At 40.3% G+C, this 19,769-nt stretch overlaps 1 protein-coding gene across 2 annotated transcripts in view; it reads right to left on the bottom strand.

Annotated features, from left to right (window-relative positions):
• LOC122529595 (tensin-1-like) overlaps positions 1-19,769 on the bottom strand; it is a 67,542-nt gene that overhangs the window by 23,500 nt on the left and 24,273 nt on the right. Inside the window, exon 1 of one of the 2 annotated variants that reach the window (XM_043655874.1) lies at positions 15,500-17,616. The exons of the other annotated variant lie outside the window; for it this stretch is intronic. Coding sequence (XP_043511809.1) covers positions 15,500-15,724 — 225 coding nt within the window. The 5' untranslated portion in view covers positions 15,725-17,616. Of the gene's footprint in view, positions 1-15,499; positions 17,617-19,769 lie in introns of those variants that run through there. 2 annotated transcript variants of the gene reach the window in all.

Below are 19,769 nucleotides of genomic sequence, written 5' to 3' on the forward strand. Positions count from 1 at the left end.
GATGTGTCTACGGAAATTCTTTCGACTACAAACGTTCCCGAGTAGTTCAGTGTATGAACTGGTTAACATGTATTGTTGAAAGGTTAGAGCTATCGCGATGGATTATTTTAGCTGCAATCCTCTTGTAAAGCCAACGTTCAATGCGGTCGATATACGATACACGATATCGTCCCTTCGATTGCAGATTCTTTTCAGAAAATCCCGTCTGGACCGAACTGCTGGCGCATCCAATCGAGATCCAATGTGCAAGATGGCGTTTCCTTATGTAACATACGGTCAGAGACATATATATGTGTGTGTGTGTGTGTGTGTGTGTGTATATATATATACATGTATAGTAACTCACTGAACATGTCTTTTTTTTCAATTTCTTCGTCCCTGAGTTCGTTTTCCTTCGAGACTGGCACGGCGATGATACAGGTATTAGAGACGGCAAGAAGATTAGATCACGAACACTGTTTTTAAATATCACCTCCATCTACATATATTTTTTGATATACATATATGGAATTGATATACATTTTTTACGCTACATCATGTGAATTAATATTGACGTTTCAACAGTACTACGTCCATATCAAAGACTATCTTTAATCTTTGATATTGAAGTTTCCATATCAATTTTAATAATTTTTTTTAATTTAAAATAAGTAAAATTGTAATTTTATTACTTTTATTCGCAATACTACTAACTACTATTCGGATATTTACATTGAATATATATTATAATGTATTGAGCGTATAATAAAAAATTTTTATGTAAAATAATAAGATATAAAACTTAGAGGTAAACAAAAAGTATAAAAGTAAATATGATGTACAATAAATGTCGTAAATTTGCTTATATTTATTTTTTAAGCTCGTTAAGAGACGTGAAGAATAAAGTTCAAGTTCAAGTTACTCAAACATTTATTTAATGTTTCTCTTCTAATATAGTATCAAAGCTACAACTATGATATTTCCCCTTTAAAAAAAAAGAGAAAGAGAAGAATTGAAAGTATCATGAAAAGAAATCCTAGAAGAAAATACCTACAAAATTCTACTTTAGCATTTCCCTTGATCCGTTAATAAGGAATATCATCCTAATGCTCCGTGTTAACAGGTGCAAATATTTTCTGTGTACTGTAGAGCGAGGTTGTACGTTTATCGCAGCTTTCTCTCTCTCTCTCTTTTTTTCATCCCGATTTTGCTGGATTGTATTGTTTCCGAGCAACGCGGAAAGCCTAAGGGCAGCAGCGGAGCACGTACTCGCAGGACAATGGGCCTACCTTGGCCCTTTTTAGTGGCCTCAGGCCGTACCGGCAACTCGGAAACAATGGCGTGACGTCGAAACACAAACTACAGTTTCATTAGTGCTCATAACTGACGAAATTAAGCCCCCTTTTCTTGTCGCCCCACCCCTCCCTTTACCATTCGTATGTTAATTAAATCTGACCGAAAACATCTCGTGAAATTTTTCTTGCTCTCCTCTCTCACTATTGCCCGTTTCGAAAACATCGAACGATCTTTTAAAATTTGTTTCGCGTTCAGTGAATCATCCCAGTTCTCACGCGTGAATTCAAGAATAACTTGGAACCTTTAACAAATGGAAAATGGAAAACGTTTGTCAAAAGAAATTATACGTATACGAATTTGTAGAACAAGATTTCTAGAACGAAACTGTTTGGTCTCGGAAGAAGGTTTGGTCAAAGAAGAATCCTCAGTGGATGCAGTGGAATTTTTGACTTCTTTCTTTTCTATTCTTTGTGCCTGAGTGTTTTTTTGTCTGTTGATGTTTATTAGGAAAAATGTGAAAAACTGCCGCGCAGACGCGGCACCGTCAGTATGAATAATTGTTATTACCGTGACTTTGAGTGGAGAGAAAACCGCGGGACAAAACCGGAAGTGCGCTCGAGTAAAGTGGATAAGCGTAATGGTGCGTTATGCACACAGAGGGAACACGCACTGGCATCGTCAAAGGGAGAACGTTATAAACTCTTTGCTGGAAAGGGGGAAAGAAGCGTGACAAAATGGCTGAAAAGTCCAGAAGAATGTTGCATTTCAGCCGCGTCATCCTACCGCGATGTCATCTCGCTGCGAGGTATATTTTCAACGATCTTCCGCGTTAGTCGCAAATCGCGCGAAATGGAATGGAATTTAATCAGCATCCGGTGACCGATTTCCTGCATCCACCGATTGTTAAAAAATTCATGTGACTTTTTTCTGGAATTATTCGAATAATAATTCGATGATTGTATTCAACGATAATAAGTGTCAACTAACTCACGACTGCCTCTATCCTTCTTTTGAAAATTTTATCGTCGTTGTGTTATATTATATTGTATCGTACAACACCATACTTCTATTAATTATAACCGTTAGCTAAATTTAAATATCGGGGAATGCAACGGGTTAATATTCTTTCGATATATGATGAAAAAAGTATATGATGAAAAGTATATATATCAATTAAAAAAAACAAAGAAAATAAAGATGACCTTGGAAATTTCGAAACCCCTTGAAACCATACAAACTTTTGCATTAAACAATTCTTTGTTAGACACACAATTTAAAGTTATGCGATACACCCTGTATACTTGAATATTGAACTATTCGTGTTACCTACACGGTGCGCTAAAGTAGGGCACACGAAATATTTAAGCAGGCTGCTGACGGGGAAAATTTCCCTTCACGTTACAAATTACATATCACGCTCCGTTAACGTGCCGTAAGTTTGTTATCTACTTGAAATCTTTTGTCGAGTGCGGACACAGCGGTTACCGGGGGGGAATAGCAAACTTAAACTGCCGGAAGGTTGAAGCGTGCACGTGGAATGTCTTCATGCAAGGGACGCGTAAGGATATACGAGGGCCTGAAGTCACTTGATGCTCCGCTCGAGAGTTTATTCGACATTACGGTCTGCCTAACAGAGGAAGACCGTGTCTCTACTCGAGGCTAAAGGAAACAGTCGACCAGTTTCTTCTATCCTTATTTCCTTCTCTCTCTAAAATATTTTCCTCAGTAACGAAACAACGATTCGATCGTATTCCCGCTGTGACGATTTAGGTTAGGTTTACTTATATTATCGGTACTTATTCCAACATTTGTTGAATTCTGTCGCGAAACAGTCAACCAGTTTCTTCCCTTCCTTTTTTCTTTCTCTCTTCAAAATATTTTGCTCAGTAACGAAACAACGATTCGATCGTATTTTCGCTGTAACGATTTAGGTTAGGTTTAGTTATATTATCGGTACTTATACCAACATTTGTTGAATTCTGTCGCGAAACAGTCAACCAGTTTCTTCCCTTCCTTTTTTCCTTCTCTCTTCAAAATATTTTTCTCAGTAACGAAACAACGATTCGATCGTATTCCCGCTGTGACGATTTAGGTTAGGTTTACTTATATTATCGGTACTTATACCAACATTTGTTGAATTTTGTCGCGAAACAGTCAACCAGTTTCTTTCCTTCCTTTTTTCCTTCTCTCTTCAAAATATTTTCCTCAGTAACGAAACAACGACTCGATCGTATTTTCGCTGTAACGATTTAGGTTAGGTTTAGTTATATTATCGGTACTTATACCAACATTTGTTGAATTTTGTTGGGAAATAGTCAACCAGTTTCTTCCCTTCCTTTTTTCTTTCTCTCTTCAAAATATCTTCCTCAGTAACGAAACAACGACTCGATCGTATTCCCGCTGTGACGATTTAGGTTAGGTTTACTTATATTATCAGTACTTATTCCAACATTTGTTGAATTTTGTCGCGAAACAGTCAACCAGTTTCTTTCCTTCCTTTTTTCTTTCTCTCTTCAAAATATCTTCCTCAGTAACGAAACAACGACTCGATCGTATTCCCGTTGTGACGATTTAGGTTAGGTTTACTTATATTATCGGTACTTATACCAACATTTGTTGAATTTTGTCGCGAAACAGTCAACCAGTTTCTTCCCTTCCTTTTTTCTTTTTCTCTTCAAAATATCTTCTTCAATAATGAAACAACAACTCGATCGAATTTCCGCTGTGATGATTTATTAACTTAGGTTAGTTTAGGTTTACTTCTGTTATCGACACTTACACCAATTACAACATTTGTTGAATTTTGTCAGGAAACAATTCTTCCTGCAAAAATGATTTCGACAGAATAGGCGTGTATATGCATAACCACGTGGTGGATGGATAGTCTAGTTTATTACTATCCATCCACTATTATTTAGTGGATGGATAGTCTAGTTTGTATACGTGTTTGGAAACGATAGCAATAGATAGATGCAATGGCGGCGCACGTTACCTCTCCTTGTCGGAACAGTCTGTAAGACAATACTGGAAAGCGGTTGTTCACTCGAAAGAAGCAAAGTGGATAAACGTGCTGGTGCGATGTGCACACAGAGGGTCGTGTGTACTGCATTTAAAGGTGTGCACTGTGTTTGCACAGCGTGCAAGTGTCCCGAGTGGACGGAAGCTACGGCCGTTGTCGCGTCACTCTCGAGAATCCTGAAAACTTCAAGCGTCTTCTGCGCTCCTCCGTGTTTTGAAAAAGCAGCACCAAAGTGTGGAAAACTGCAGTATCGCGTAGAGGACGAGAGTCTCTCGCGTATACTGATGGACGGAGACCGCCGGTGTGCGCCGTTTCTGCTTGATTTACCGGGTCGACCTACTTCCATGAACTTTAATAACGTGGCCAGTGTGTTGTGCAGCTATCTGGGGGGTTTCCACTCTGTACTCTCCGGATTCTTGCGTTTCGCAAAAAAAAAAAAAAAAAAAGTACTGGCTTTCCTTCAACATGAATATGGAAAGAATGCGCGTGAAATATGCACGTGGAAAATGGAAATCGTAACAATGCATAAAACACGCGGTATGTCCGCTTTAATTTATTTCTTTTTTTCCTTTTTTTCTCGCGAGGAAAAGCACAGAGTGCACGTAAAAACAAATAATTTCCGATTTTCGGGGTTATTCTCCACAGCGGGAATTTTAAATGTTGGATTTGACAAATTCCGGAGGGATCAAATCTGTGATCGAAATGTCACAAATCGACTAGAAATCAAAGTAGTTTTTATCACGCAAAAGAATCACGCGTCTAACAATCAGTAGGTGCTATAATATTTTCATCATCTCTTTCAACATCTCTGGTGAAGCTTCCTCTTAAATTAATGATCACGATCCATTTATACACAGTTTGATCTAGTTATCGTCGTTTGCTATTTTCAAGCTTCTACACGGACGAAAATTTCTCTTATTATCCAAGTTATTTTCAAATTCTAATAATATTTCTGACGTGCATAGCTAATTGTACATTTTGACTAAATTACATATGTATTTTCGCTGTTTTTTTTTTAAAACCTACGGTAATATTTAATTAATTTTTCAACTCCAGCACCACTCTTTCTCTTTTGGTAAGCAAAGTAGAACAGTTCTTTCGCTTAGAGACATTCGAGGCAAAGATACGCGTTCCAAAATATCGCTTGAATTAATCTGTATTTAGATAATCGAAATCTGAACGATCGACGTTTCAGATAATCGACGTCCTATTGTTAAATCAGTATGAAGAATCGGTGTCCAAGGGACGACACATCCCGCTGTAATGGAACAACAATCGGTTTATTTATCGGCGTAGAAACAGGGAAGGAGCTCGTTCGTGGCGACCAAAGGTGTAGAAGGGAGGGAATATCCATAGCCCCGGTGCCAATTATATTCTCATGGGTTTCTCATAGTTGGCAAGGAGCTTCTAAGCGAAGGAAAATACCACAAAAAGATGCTTTCAGTGCTCCAACAAAACGGCGAGAGGGAGAATGAACGAGCAAGTTCGAGTGGTACGACGAATCCACGACCGAAGCCATTACTACGTTCTTTGCCGGGGAGGTAATGTGTTATTGAGGAGCTACCAGGTGTAACTTATGCCTCCACCAAGGCTCGAGAGTTCATATTGTACCTGGAACTCCTATGAAGTGCCCCGACAATAATGGCCCACCCTTTGTGCACGATGCTCTATTGATGTCGAGAGGAATTCCGTAACGTCTGCGACCTGGAAGCGATCTCCCTCCCTCCCTCACCTTTTTCTCTCCTTTTTTCTTTATCCATCTCTTGCACGCCGTCCTTTCTCTCTCTCTCTCTCTCTCTCTCTCTCTCTCTCTCTTTCTCCCTCTCTGTCTGTCTCAAAATCCACGAACGTACATGTGACATTCCTCTCTTAACCTGAAAATAACTACATTTCGGTACTCGCAAGCAAGCAAGCAAGGAAGAAAACAGGAGTATCGCGCACGGATCCATATATTATTGTCAAGAAGGAGGCGAGACGAGTTAGTTGAATCCACCTGGAGGATTCACTAGGCGATTGTCGACTCCGCCGAGAGGCCTCGATCGAATTTGAATCCTACCTTTTTAAGGGCTCGTTAAAAGACTTTGGTTAGGGGGGGAGGGGCGGTTTTGTCCGCAGGCACGCCGCCGCAGCGCACCGACGCGAGCGAGATCAAACTCGCGTTTCCTATTGTCGACGAGAGCGAGCGAGGGTGACCAGGTTGTCGTTTCAATAGGTCCCAACCTGGAGGGCTGTTCAACGAGTGTGACGAACCGTCTTTCCACAAAAATAACTCTTGACAACGTCGTTCGACGCATCCTTTGTGCCGAAACATCGGCGAAAGACGTTTCGCGTTGTCTCGAGATGCTCTCGAGTGCTGCATCGGTGAAACTCACATGAGGGTCTATCCGTAGCAATTCCACGTACGATACCGATCTGCTTTTGATATTTTTTTTATTGCGAACAATTGAAAGTTCTGTCGTTTTCTTTTGGAAACCTCTTGCGCTGGAATGGCGTGCACGTGTTGAGAATTTTTTTGCTCAAAAATTGCAATATTTTCTCAGCTTTAAATAGATTTAAATATAACCCAGCAGAATAAATAAAAAATTTACTACTACTCATTAATTTCTATCCAGTGATATTACTCCGACGAGTTTAAAAGGACAGCAACGAATTGTTGTACTATTTGGTCACTCGTTACCCGTGAATCAGTTGCCAGCGCAAGGGGTTCCAATTTATTTTCTTTTTCTTTTTTTTTTTTTTTTGTCTTTTACATATAAATTGATCTGTTATGTATTTTCTTCGTTGGATATCCTCTTCTAACGTTCTTATTTATTCCTCCAGTGGAGAATGTCTCGTTTTTTGATGCGAAGCCAGTCAATAGCCATTTAGATCTCCTCGAAACTGACGAATTTGTTTCCATTAAGAAAATTTTGTATGTTGCGGAAAAAATGGTAGTTACTTGGGGCTATATCTAAAGAATTTCTCACCCAACTTCTTTAATTTTTTTCACGGTTTGTTTTGCCACATGTGGCCTAGTACTATCATGGTGGACAATTACTACCTTTTGATTCAACAAAGACAGGCGTTTTTTCTTAATTTGAATCGCACACTGATAAGAACAAAAAAAATAGTTCATAATTCAGCGGAATAATTTCTACTGCTTAATACAATAGGATAACATCTTGTTTCGATAGCTATCACCATCCACCAGAAAAAAACTCACAATCAGAAAGTTGATATTGCAGAAAACGACAGAACTTTCCCTCGCACCCAATACGTATATTGAAGTTTCTTAAACAGGTTGAGAAGGAGAATAAGTTGTACAGAATTAATTTAAAAGTTTCAGACATAAAAAAGCAGCAGAGTTTCTTCTTACATACAACGTAAATTGGTCGACGTATGATTTCTGCTTGTCTTGTTAGAATATCAATGCAACATTCTGCTCGCTTCGCTCTCCAGCATCGGGTAATAAGAAAATCGAGGTCGTTCTTCACGCCGGGGCATCGATTATACCTTCTCACGTGAGTAGGAACGAAACTATGCCAGAGATTCGTTTGCCATCGCTCTCGCGTGAATCTCAGGGTGAAGCGTCGGGTGAGGAGACCTACTAACATTTCATCGAATCGTCATTGTTACGTAATTGCAGGAACGGCGAGATGAGATTGGAATTGGAAGAATTCCCCGTGCGATTCCGTGAAATTATTTGCATTTCGTAGCGAACGTGTTCATTTGCTACTGGATTAGGATAGCGTGGATGTCGATGGTACAGGGCGGGCCAAAAATCATTACCTACTGTGATAAAATTTTAATTTAAAATTAATAACATTAGTTTCTTTCTTATGTTTCGATGTTTTATTAAAAATAAAATAGGTGGGCAGAAACTTTTAATATCAATACTGCAAAGTTATTCGGAAAACAAATTTTTTTGTAAGAAAGTTTGTTTGGCAAGATTCTCAAAGGGGTTGCATAATTTAACAAAGTCAGAAAAATCGATGTTTCAAAAATTGTATATTCTGTCATTACCAGACTCTAGTTCTGATTCTGTTATTACTATTACTTCTAGAGTGATGCTATAGAATACTGTGGGAAATAATTAACTTGCAGTTTCTGTAATTTAGAATATATCTAACGGCGACAGATAAATTCATACTTTAAAAATCGGTTTTAAAAAAACTATCGAATGATATTTGAATAAAAATTTGTGGTAATATTCTCGATATTACAAGACTGTGTTGCTTTTTTTTTTCTTTTTTCATCAAAAAAAAAAGAGTTGAAAATTCACGACGAAAATTACACGCTTCAGATAGCTGTCATTCTTTTTAAAAACGTGACATTTTAAAAATCGACTTCGATTTAAAAAAAAAATTTAAAACCAGAGACTGAAGCCGAAATATTGTAAAGTTTAGGTATTATATCGGTATTTGCTCCCATGTTATCGTAATATAACCGCTATTTGGGAAATCGGTTTTAATATCGGTATAAGACGGTCATACGAGAATTTTCATACGTATTTTATCGATATTTGATGTCCACCGGTAAAAATACCGAAATATATACCGGTACGGTACCGCTTTACTGACGAAAACATATTTTTCATTTTCTACGTACAGTGACTCTTGTTAATATTCAGACATCATGCTATTAAAAATATTGTTGTGAATTTCGATTGTTTATAATAGTAAATTTGGATTAATTTTTTAATAATATAACAGAACATTCATTATAGTTTATAGTAACATAAATTTTATTTATTTATTGCACATACTTTTCTTAATATCAAACAATAAACTGAACTATGTCAAAATATAGCGTGGCAAAAATATTCTGACATTTGAGGAACTACAATATTTGAACCTGAAAATTGTCAACATAAACAATAATTAATATTTTAGATAACCCTTAACTTCAATAATATATCGCAGACGCTTAGGCATATTTCCACTTCCAATTTCTTTTAAGTAATTTAGCGGAATATTCTTCCATTCTACGATTAATCGTTTTAACTTCTCTTTCGATTTATCGACGTACGACAATTAGTCATTTTTCAAAAAAGAAAAACGTATCGAGAAGTCGGTCATCTTTTAAAATGAAGTAAGAGTATCGTGGCTGATATTGTATGGAGATACAACGATGAATTAGTATTAGAAATAATAAAGGATACGTGTATAAGCGTCATCAAATTTACTATCGGCAGCTTTACGAAAACATTTAATCATTGTCTCCTTTTCCTTTTCTAATGTATTAATATTTTATTTACCGGTATTATACCGAAATACATTTATCGACCTAACATCGTTTTGATAGCATTATATCGGTATTCGCATCATTTCGGTTTCATCAAACGTAATCGAATAGTAACCTAAAAACACCAGTATTTTACCGGTATCCGTAATACTGATTCGGTCTCTGTTTAAAACTACACGGCGATGTATCTAGTTCAAACCTTTGGCAATCACAGACAACATATGACAACATAAAATGAATGTATTACTTTTTTAACGCAGTTAATTTTGTTTCTAAAATTTTGTAATTTTATCTCCAAAATTCTCCTTAAATTAATTTTCCTTATTCAGCAACCATTCAAAGTAACTTCCTCAAATAAAGCTGGTTTGTTGTTCCCGGCAAGAAAATCATGTGGAGATCAAACAATGGAAACGTGGTCGGTTCCAAGTGGTCGCTTTCAAATGCAGAAATTATTTGCATTTTGTCGCAAACATGATTCATTTGCTACTAGACTAGGACAGTATGGTAGTATCAAACAAATGAGATTGTCAAGAGTTTCAAACATTCAGTTCGATGCTTTTTTACAAAAAAGTTCTTCTTTTTTCGGGAGGAATGGAGGGGGGAAGGTCCTTAAGTTAGGTCCCCGGCCGGTTTGTTGCTTCTGGTAAGGTCGTGTGGTTCAAGTGGCGTGGCAATTAACGTACTCTATTTTCCGGCTAACCTTTTAATCTTTCCACCACGGGTGGTTTATCTAAATTGTGCTGGTCGGTAGTGTGGGAACGATACACACGACGCGACGTGTCACGGGGAGGAAGTAGAGCGAATGCATCACGATAAATGTGTCTGGTCTGTGAGCACGACTTTAAAGGGCGGAGCTAAAAAAGGATTGAAGACGATTTACGTGGAAAGTGGTGATAAGTGCTTCAACAACGTTACTTTCCTATTCATATTTTATACTTTTCGTTTCTTACGCATGTGGATTTCACGAATCTCCCCCTCTCCTCACGCAGTTCCGAGGGAATTAACGTATTATTATTTGCACGATTAATTTATGTTAATCTCCTAGACGTTAATTTTCTGACACGAATGATTCGCCCTTGTATGTCATTTAATGTATAAATGGTGAGCCAGAAACACACATCCTACTAAAATAAATCTAGTAGTAAGTAATTTCATTAGAAAATAAATAATTTTTAAAACATGCTTGAACTTAAATTTAATTTGAAATTAATAAAATTAGTTTTTTTTTTATATTTTGATGTTTTATCAAAAAAGAAAAAAAAAAGTGGGAAGAAACTTTTGGTCCACCCTATATGTTAAACGTGCATAGTTTTACATTTTGTATTGTCATCAAATCTCACAAATATACTTGACAGGTTTCTTTGTATTTTTGTCCGGTGACTACCCGCTCTTCGTGAATCACATGGTCACCCAAACAGAACCCCGACAAACGATAGATTAGATTGCTTAATTAGGGAACAAAAACCATGACAAGGTTCACGAGTACTCTTGCCCTTTGTTACAAATACTTGTATAAATGCAGAGGCGCGATTCTCGTGTACATAAGAACGAAATAAACTCGTGTCTTGAGACCCAACATTTTTCTAAAATTCCGAAACGCGAACGATGGAGAGATTGTTAACATAAATTAATAAGTTTTCTCGAAATTTTCTCATTTTTCTCTGCAAATACTACAAACGTTTGTGAAAATGGAGAAACGCGATCGTTCAGTCGCCGATTCTCATATATGTATGTATATGTAAAAACAAACACTTGGACGAAATGAACTCATGTTCTCCTCGAAGTCCAACATTTTTCTAACTAAGAAAGGATCGTTGATTGTACACCTACCTACATTCGAAGATCGTCAACGTAAACCAATAAGTATAATAATTTCATTACCGTAAGTAATTCGAAATTTCGGAATTCGGAAATTTCCCGCGATTTCGATTCACCTTATAAAACGACGGGCGTTTTAAAAGAGGAAAAGGGGAAGCTGCTGAAATATCAGTATTATGCAGAGACTGTCGGCAAAGAGACAAGAGGCAGCAAGCACGAGGTATCCGATGCCACGAGCAGCTATAAGTACGGTCCTGAGGAATGTGCCTGTCCGATCCCACGGCTTATACCCTCTCTTCTCTCTCTCTCTTTCTCTTTTCTCTCTCTCTCTCTCTCTCTCTCTCTCTCACTTTCTCTTTCCCTCTCCCGCCTCTTCTGCGATGGTAATATCGCTAAGGTTAGGCCGTTCGAAGGCTTCTGCATGCATTCGTACGATCGGTGGACTCTCCTAGATCCCGGCAAATCGATTTGCAACTTTGTCCACGTTTGTAGACTTTTCGGTGTTTTACACAGTGTCACAACAAAATGTTCGCTTAACCTCTTGCGCTGGAATGACGAGCCACGCACGTGGAGAATTTTTTGCCCCAAAATTGCAATATTTTCTCATATTTTAAGTATATTCAAGTATAACACAGGCAAAACGAATAATAAATTTATTACTTATCAATAATTTCTATCCAGTGATATCATACCGACGAGTTCGAAAAGAAAGCGACGAAATGTATACGGTTTGGTCACTCGTTATAGTCCGTAATCGGTTGTCAGCGCAAGTGGTTAAGGATACTTATAATAATGTCGTTTTCTGACACTGTAGAAAATTTTATTTTATTGAAAAGTTAATACATCTATAATCTGTAATATAATTTAACAATAAACACACTAAATGTCAATGTATTTAACTAGAATATAAGTTATATCAGGCATAACATAGGTTATGTTACAACATATATATTATTGCATAACATGTTATAATAAGTAAAATTATATAATTAAGTAAAACAAAATAGGCAAAGTAAATGATAAATTTATTACTTCTCAATAATTTCTATCCAGTGATGCCATATCTACGAGTTCAAAAAGAAAGCGACGAATTATTGTATACGGTTTGGTCACTCGTTATGGTCCGCAATCGGTTGCCAGCGCAACTAGTTAAGATTACCTATAATAATGTCGTTTTCTGACACTGTAGAAAATTTTATTTTATTTAAAAGTCAATACAGCTTTAATCTGTAATATAATAAACACGCTAAATGTCAATGTATTTAACTAGGACATAAATTATATTAGGTATAATATAGGTTATGTTATAACATATTTAAATAAAACAAAATAGGCAAAGCAAATAATAAATTTGTTATTTCTCAATATAATTTCTATCCAATGATATCATACCGACGAGTTGAAAAGGAAAGCGACGAATTGTTGTATACGGTTTGGTCACTCGTTACGGTCCGCAATCGGTTGCCAGCGCAAGTGGTTAATTGGGCAAAGTGACGTTGCTAGAACGAAGTCATTAGAGAGCCAAAAAATCGGTTTTCGAGGATTTGAGCAATGTATCGTCGTAAGGACATACGCATCTGCTTTGGAGAATTTTTTCAAATTTATCGCGTGGCTCGTTGGGCAACATAGTTTGTCGAATACGATAAAAAAAAATCACTCGATAATTCCAGCGGCACGCGTGGAATGTTCCGAGCACCGGAGCGCCCCCTACAAGTTATCGAGTACGTCCCTTCGAAGCGACATTAACGCGTCCCTTTTTGAAAATACCTCAACCTCAGATAGCACAGTTTCCCAGTTTCCTCTTTCTCTCCATTCCCCTTTTAACAAATTCCTGCCTCAGTTTAGATATGTATTCGTTCGGCTTAGGATTCCAACCTCTCCCACTCTGGGACTTTCTCAGCTCGTGTTCGGATCGTGTTCGTTCTCGAAGGGATCTACGGTTTCTTAGATTTTCTTTGGAGCCTTCTCTCCTCCTCCCATGTTTGGTTAAACCAGTTCGTTTCGGGACATACTAGGACAGCGGATCTATTTAACACCGTCGACCAGTTGAACCGGGTATAAAACGGCGCGAGAAGTGGCAAGTTGTTACGTTTCTTTCCTCGCGCGAGCCTCCGTGCAAGTTACGCAGAGTTTCTCATTGTGAGAGCTCTGTCGGTTAAATTGCACGTTATTTCCTGTTTGGTCGATCCCGCGAGAGTATCGCGAAATTAGAAACACTGCCAGAACGAAATTTCAATAACGGGACAGTTTTTTAAAAGAGAATATCTATAATAGCATAATATAATATATAACTGTAATTAAATTGGTAATATTAATATTAATTATATTATTAATATATAATATATAGCTATAATTACATTAATAACATTAATGTTAATTATATTATTAATATATAATATATAGCTATAATTACATTAATAATATTAATATTAACAGAAAGAAAATTTCTAGAATATTTATCAGTCAGTATTCTGTACGAAGTATTTTTCGTTGTGAGCCCCTACTTGCCCTTACTCGTTTCTTCCGTCCCGTCGTAGTTAAAAAAAAAAAAAATAATCAAAAATTTACAGTTTTACAGAACTTTTATTCGAACAAGACACGACACTTCCAACTCCGGTATTTATCGATATAAAAATGTCGCATACTACAATCTGCAATCTACAAATTACACCTACATATGTCGTCGCGACACTATATTATACTGATTGTGGCGCTTACGTATTCTTTTCGATTCGTACTTTGATCTCTTTTGAAGATACCAAAGATACCTCGGGACTCGTGTACGACTAATTCCTAACCCCGTTTTCACGTCGAATGAAACAACAAAGAAAGAAAGAAAGAGAAAAAAAAAAGAAAAAAAAGACACTCGCGTCGAGTCGTGTCTCTGTCAGTAACAAAAAATGACTAGCCATATTTTCACTAGCCTGGGCTCCATTTGGCGAAACAATGGAGGCGCTCGGTTTCTCGAATTCCTACCTGCCAGATGCACCGGCGCGTATTCGGGGTCACGTTGCGGTACCGCAACTAAATCGCGATTGGTTAACACTGGTAAGATGTTCCCGATGATTTGCGGCGCGAGCAGCGGCGAGCCGCGGCGAACGACGAGCAACGCTCGCACGACTCGGCACGAAAAATGAAAGGTACAGATAAAAGATAAGCCTCGGGATCATTTTAATGACGCAAACGTTGGCGTGAAAGTTGACTCGCGTGCGGCTCCTACCTGCCTCTTTCCGCTCTTTACGAAGAATATAGCTGGAAACTGGAAACTGATGCTATCGAGTGTCGCGCGGACGATCTTATCCCCTCCTGAGGTTTGCCTCACTGTCTGTCTCGCGTTAATTGCGTTCAAATGGAACGGACCATTTCATTTTCTTTTCTCTTTCTTTTCGCATATTCCTTTTCGCGTCTGAGAACTATGAAACTTTATTGTATTTGGAAATGATATGAATTCTGTGTGAACACTTTCCCGAAATGACAGTCACGGGGGACAGCAAGCGATATTATTTTTATATACGTGTTAGAAATAATTGTATAGGTTTTGTTATTATAGTATCATCGATACGACTGATCCTCAGACTTTCGTTTGAACTACACTGCTCGCAAAAATTAGGGGATATTTCAAAACGAGTATGAAGCGATGAAAAAAGGAAGCATTTGACTTTTTTTTCTTTTTTATTAAACAAGAACATCAGAAAAGCAAACGACGTAATATTTTCTAATGTTCTTGTTTAATGAAAAAAAAAAAAAAAAAATCAAATGCTTCTTTTTTATCGCTTCATATTCACTTTGAAATATCTCCTAAGTTTTACGAGCAGTAAATATTTAAAAGACAGACGGCTGTTCTTGCCAAAGTTCTGTTTGAACAGAGGCACGATTACGTAAATCTAATCATTTCAATCACCATTTAAATTACAGCGATTTATACGTAGAATATTTTGATAGAGTTGTCAACAAATATTTTCACTTATTTATTTATATTGATATTTTTCGACAACGAAAGTCAAGTGCACACATATATGCAAAAGTGTTAAATAATCATCAAAATCACTAGAGGAAGATTTACAACTGATCGATCACCTTTTTCGTACATACGTACGTGCGTGAGTATGTACACGTACGATATACATGGTGACGGCGAATGGTATTACACGTGTAAAAACTTACTTTGAGTTTTTGAGTGTGACCGCATCGGCAACAGCAGTAGGACATGTAGTCGGGTAACGCTGGCATAAACTTGAGCTGTTCCTGTTGCTGCGAGTACTCGTCCACGAGTTTGCGATACTGCACCCTGAAGATGGGCCTCGTCGTGCTCTGCGAGCCTTTGCCAAGGCGTCCCATAATCGCAGAGAATGCGGCCAGGGTTTTGCGCCTGCGTGTGAACCTCCTCATGCCACGGCGACCGTTGCACTTCTTCGTCCTCCAGCTCGGCACGAAGCGCACGGTTTGCGGCGGCTTTCGCCAGATTTTGCCAATTTTTCCTCTTTGTTCGAAGCTCGTTCGATCAAACGACGAACACCACGGCCACGCGATCTGTCTTCTCGTTCACTGTACGCGCTACGCGATCGGGCGGTCGCGCGCAAATACACGCGTGAATTCCACTTGGCGAACCATCGATTTACCATACCGAGTTTGCGGAGCAATCTCGCCGGTGGAACGTCGTTGGAAAGCAGCCACGGTCGGACGCGATGTTTCATACTTCGTCAACGGTTGTTCAACCGAATCGAAGGTCACGCACCGCGGATGGAAAGAAAACGGTGGCGATCGGAAACACGAGTTTCCCTCGAGGAGGTAGTAGCTCGAGGTTGACTTAACTGGCGCCCACTTGTGCCCACGACACCGCACACCTACCACACTTTCTAATTCGCATACTACCGGTCGTACATACCGGTTGGTTGTACATACGACAGCGGCGCTACGCGGTGAAACCTTCATTCACTCGTCGACGAACAGGCACGCTTTTCGTGGAATTCACCTGGACAGGATGAAAATACGATATTTACCTTTGTATTTCGTGAAATTTACTCGATCGCTTGTAACAACCAACCGGATGCGGATTTCGGATCGGCTTGTGTATCCCCTTTGGAATCCGAATCACGCACCGTGTAAAAATACCTCGCAGAGTCACGAACGAGGCACGTTTCGACGATCGACACACACACACACACACACACACACACACACGTGTTTCTTCCTTCTCTCAGTTTCGGGGCTGCTGGAACAACAATCTCCCCCTCTCGCCGTGACGATTTCTCGCCTTTTCGTTTCACTGATTTCGAAGAATTTCGTCGCGCAAACACGTTCTCGCAGTCGTTCGCTACGTTTTCGGAGGCGCACGCTGCGGAGATCTTGGAGAAATTATCCAGTACCAGCTTGTACCGCTTCGAGGTATACTATCCCTGTTGGCAGGTGATCATCCGTCTCTGATCCAGCAGACCGGTCCGATCGCTTTACGCGTGGGACACGCACGGTGAACATCCAGGGTTCCGCTTCGCCTCGCTCCGCTTCGCTTCGCGTACGTACGTACGTGAGTCGTTCACCGAGTGTCGTTCTGCATGCCGATCCGCGGAAACCGGTTAACGAGTTCGAAGCTGCCTTTCGCTTCGTCTTCGTCGGCTGTCAACCATACCTCTGAGAGCGCGTGAACTCTGCGCGTTGAACGTCTTTTTCCAACTCGTTCCTTGGACTTTGGATTTCCTCGCTGACTTTCAGTTGCGAAGCGACCACGACCAACGAGCTCGAGCTTCCTGCCGAGTTCCGCGCGCTTTTTTTCCTCCCCTCTCCCCTCCCCACTCCTTTTGCACTGCCGGATACGACTCCGTTATACCGCGGCGATACGAACGCAGTTACGATTTACGAGCTGAGAGACGATCCCAACGCGACGACACTCCCCGCTCGCAAGCAAGCCACTGAAGCTCCCAAACACACCAAGAACACCGAGGGATTTTCGTTTTCGAGGAATCGAGAGAGAAAGGGAGGGAGAGAAGGAGCAGCTTGTTGAGCACGGAGCACGTTGTTTCGATTTTCTAGAGCGATTCACTCCGCTCGGCGGGCCTCTACTGTCAACTTAAGAAGGATACTTCCTCCTCTAACCGTGACAGTTTCGGTCGTACCTGAGACAGAGAGAGAAAGAGAGAGAGAGAGAGAGAGCGAGAAAGAGTGACGAATCCAGGTGGTGCGCGGTGCTCCTCTCGAGCGAGTAGAAACGGTCGTGAGCCTAGAGCATGGCTAGCCGGCCCAGCAATGGCAATACCTCCCGGTACGTATAGACAGAGACTGAAGTCGAAAGAGGAACACGAAGCAGGAGTAGCAGCAGCCAGCAGGCGGCCCACACGGCTCCATCCCCACCAGAGCTCGCGGAACCGACGAGCGGCGGCAGAGCGGCCGACCGACCGACCTCTTCTCTCCGACCGCTTTCTTGCTCCAACCGCGGCATTGAACACGTTCAACGGCAGCTGGCAAATACCAGCTATCCTCCTCCTTGTCGCGCTCGCCCCTTACATCTGCTCGGCCCTCCTTCTCTTCTCGCCAGAGCTCACCCGAGCTCACGGTGTTCGCTCACGAGAGAGGCCGCCGCAACGCGCCGATCGCATGAGTTTGCGATTCGCGTTCTTTGACCTCCTCCCGCCGGCACACGATCCTGCACTCGTGGATGTTACTCTCTTGATACCTTCCACTTCGTGCACGACACGCTTTTGCTCGCGACGTCATCGATCGATCGATCGATCGATCGATCGATCGATCGATCGATCGGTCGGTCGGTCGATCGACGCGCGGCTCGCGAGCCGGGAACTAACGCTTCGCTTAGCGTTCGATCGTTTTCGTTTAACCTTTTTTTTTCTTTCTCCTTTCTTTTCTTTTTCTTCTGTCTGTCTCTCTCTCTTTCGTTGGAGAGCAAGGTGGTACCGATTTCTCGTTGACCATCGTCAACGTCGAGAAACGAGAAATCGCGGCGATTCTCTCAATCGGTCGATTGGCGATCGTTGGCGACGTGAGTACCGTTAAATCGGCAGATCCACGGCTCTACACGTGCAAGGTGGCCGACACTCTGTTTAGCGTTATTTCGTAATTGACGTCGTGAATGCAGCCATGAGTCGAGAAATTGAATGTATTAAGTACAGTACAGTAGGTGTGGGAGCCTGTTTTATTGATGCGCCCACTCCTCAATGGGGTGCCTCGACCGTTATGGCGCTGGTTCACTGTGAACACCGGTGTATTTTTTCGCGAGTAAACTCTTGCGATGCTATTTATATTTTACACACATACACACACACACACACACACACACACACATATGTAATAATGGAACCGTACGTTCTTGAGATGTTTCTACCCTCGGTAAAGTCAGGCCAGGAAACTAGAGAGAGAGATCGTGATATTAGCAGATAATATAAGTGTCCTTGATCTACGTCGTTGATGAAGTATTATTATTCAGAAGATACGGAGATGAGAAAATACGTAAGGGAGTGGCTTGTAAATTCTCCGAGTTTTGTATTTGAAATAAATGTGTAATCACGAGTGTACAAGTAGAAATAAAACGGCACGATAATTTTTCCCTCAATTTGCACAGGATTTGATTCAACTATTAAAATTGATTGTCGATAAAACTGTAGAAGAGAACTGCAAAGGGGAATAATTGAGAAATCCAAACGCAACATACAACTTTCGCAATACGAATTGTAAACTGTAAATATTGTAAAATTGCAAGACAGGTCACGCGTACCTGGAAAAGTAACGAATTTGCAAGCAAACGAAACAGAACAGCACGATAATTTGGATAATTTGCGTAGTATGATCTAAAAAAATCTGTGAATCGACTGTTGAAAATTGGTCGATATGGGCAAAACTGTGAAAGAAAATCTGCACGGGGCAAAGGGTGGAAATGATCGAAAATTCATACACGCTGCAAAACACGCAATTTTCGCGAATATAATATTTACTAACAGTTACTTCTCTCCCGCGAACGTATCGTTGACAAAGTAAACGGTCGCAATATGAATTGTAAACAGTTTGGAATTACAGAATGTTAAATGATCGTCCCGGAACGCGGAAGGAGGAGAGGAAATTACATATTTTTTAACATTCGAGAAAGAGAGGGAAGCGCAGAGTTTTCTTGCGGACGAGCTATCAAGGTATTTTTCCCCGGTTTACAGAGAGAATCGAGTTAGGAATACGGGAGGGGGGCTGCTCTCGAATTCAATTACCGCCAGTTACCGCGGAAAACTGCGGCCGGACGGGAGATACGAGGCCAGCGAAGGTAAGCGCGGTAGCCAGAGCTCGTAAATGATCTTGAGTTAATCGTCAACCCTGGCTAATTTAATGTACAAGAGATTCCACTCGGTCGTCGCTCGCGCTGCCGCGTGAATTTTGCGAAACCTTAAGGCGCGCTTCCAACGGCGAAGGGATAAATCACTTTGACGCCGTTCCTTCCTTCCTT

Source organism: Frieseomelitta varia, unplaced genomic scaffold (genome assembly GCF_011392965.1).
Source record: "Frieseomelitta varia isolate USP_RPSP 00005682 unplaced genomic scaffold, Fvar_1.2 scaffold_298, whole genome shotgun sequence".
In the NCBI taxonomy this organism is placed as follows: domain Eukaryota; kingdom Metazoa; phylum Arthropoda; class Insecta; order Hymenoptera; family Apidae; genus Frieseomelitta; species Frieseomelitta varia.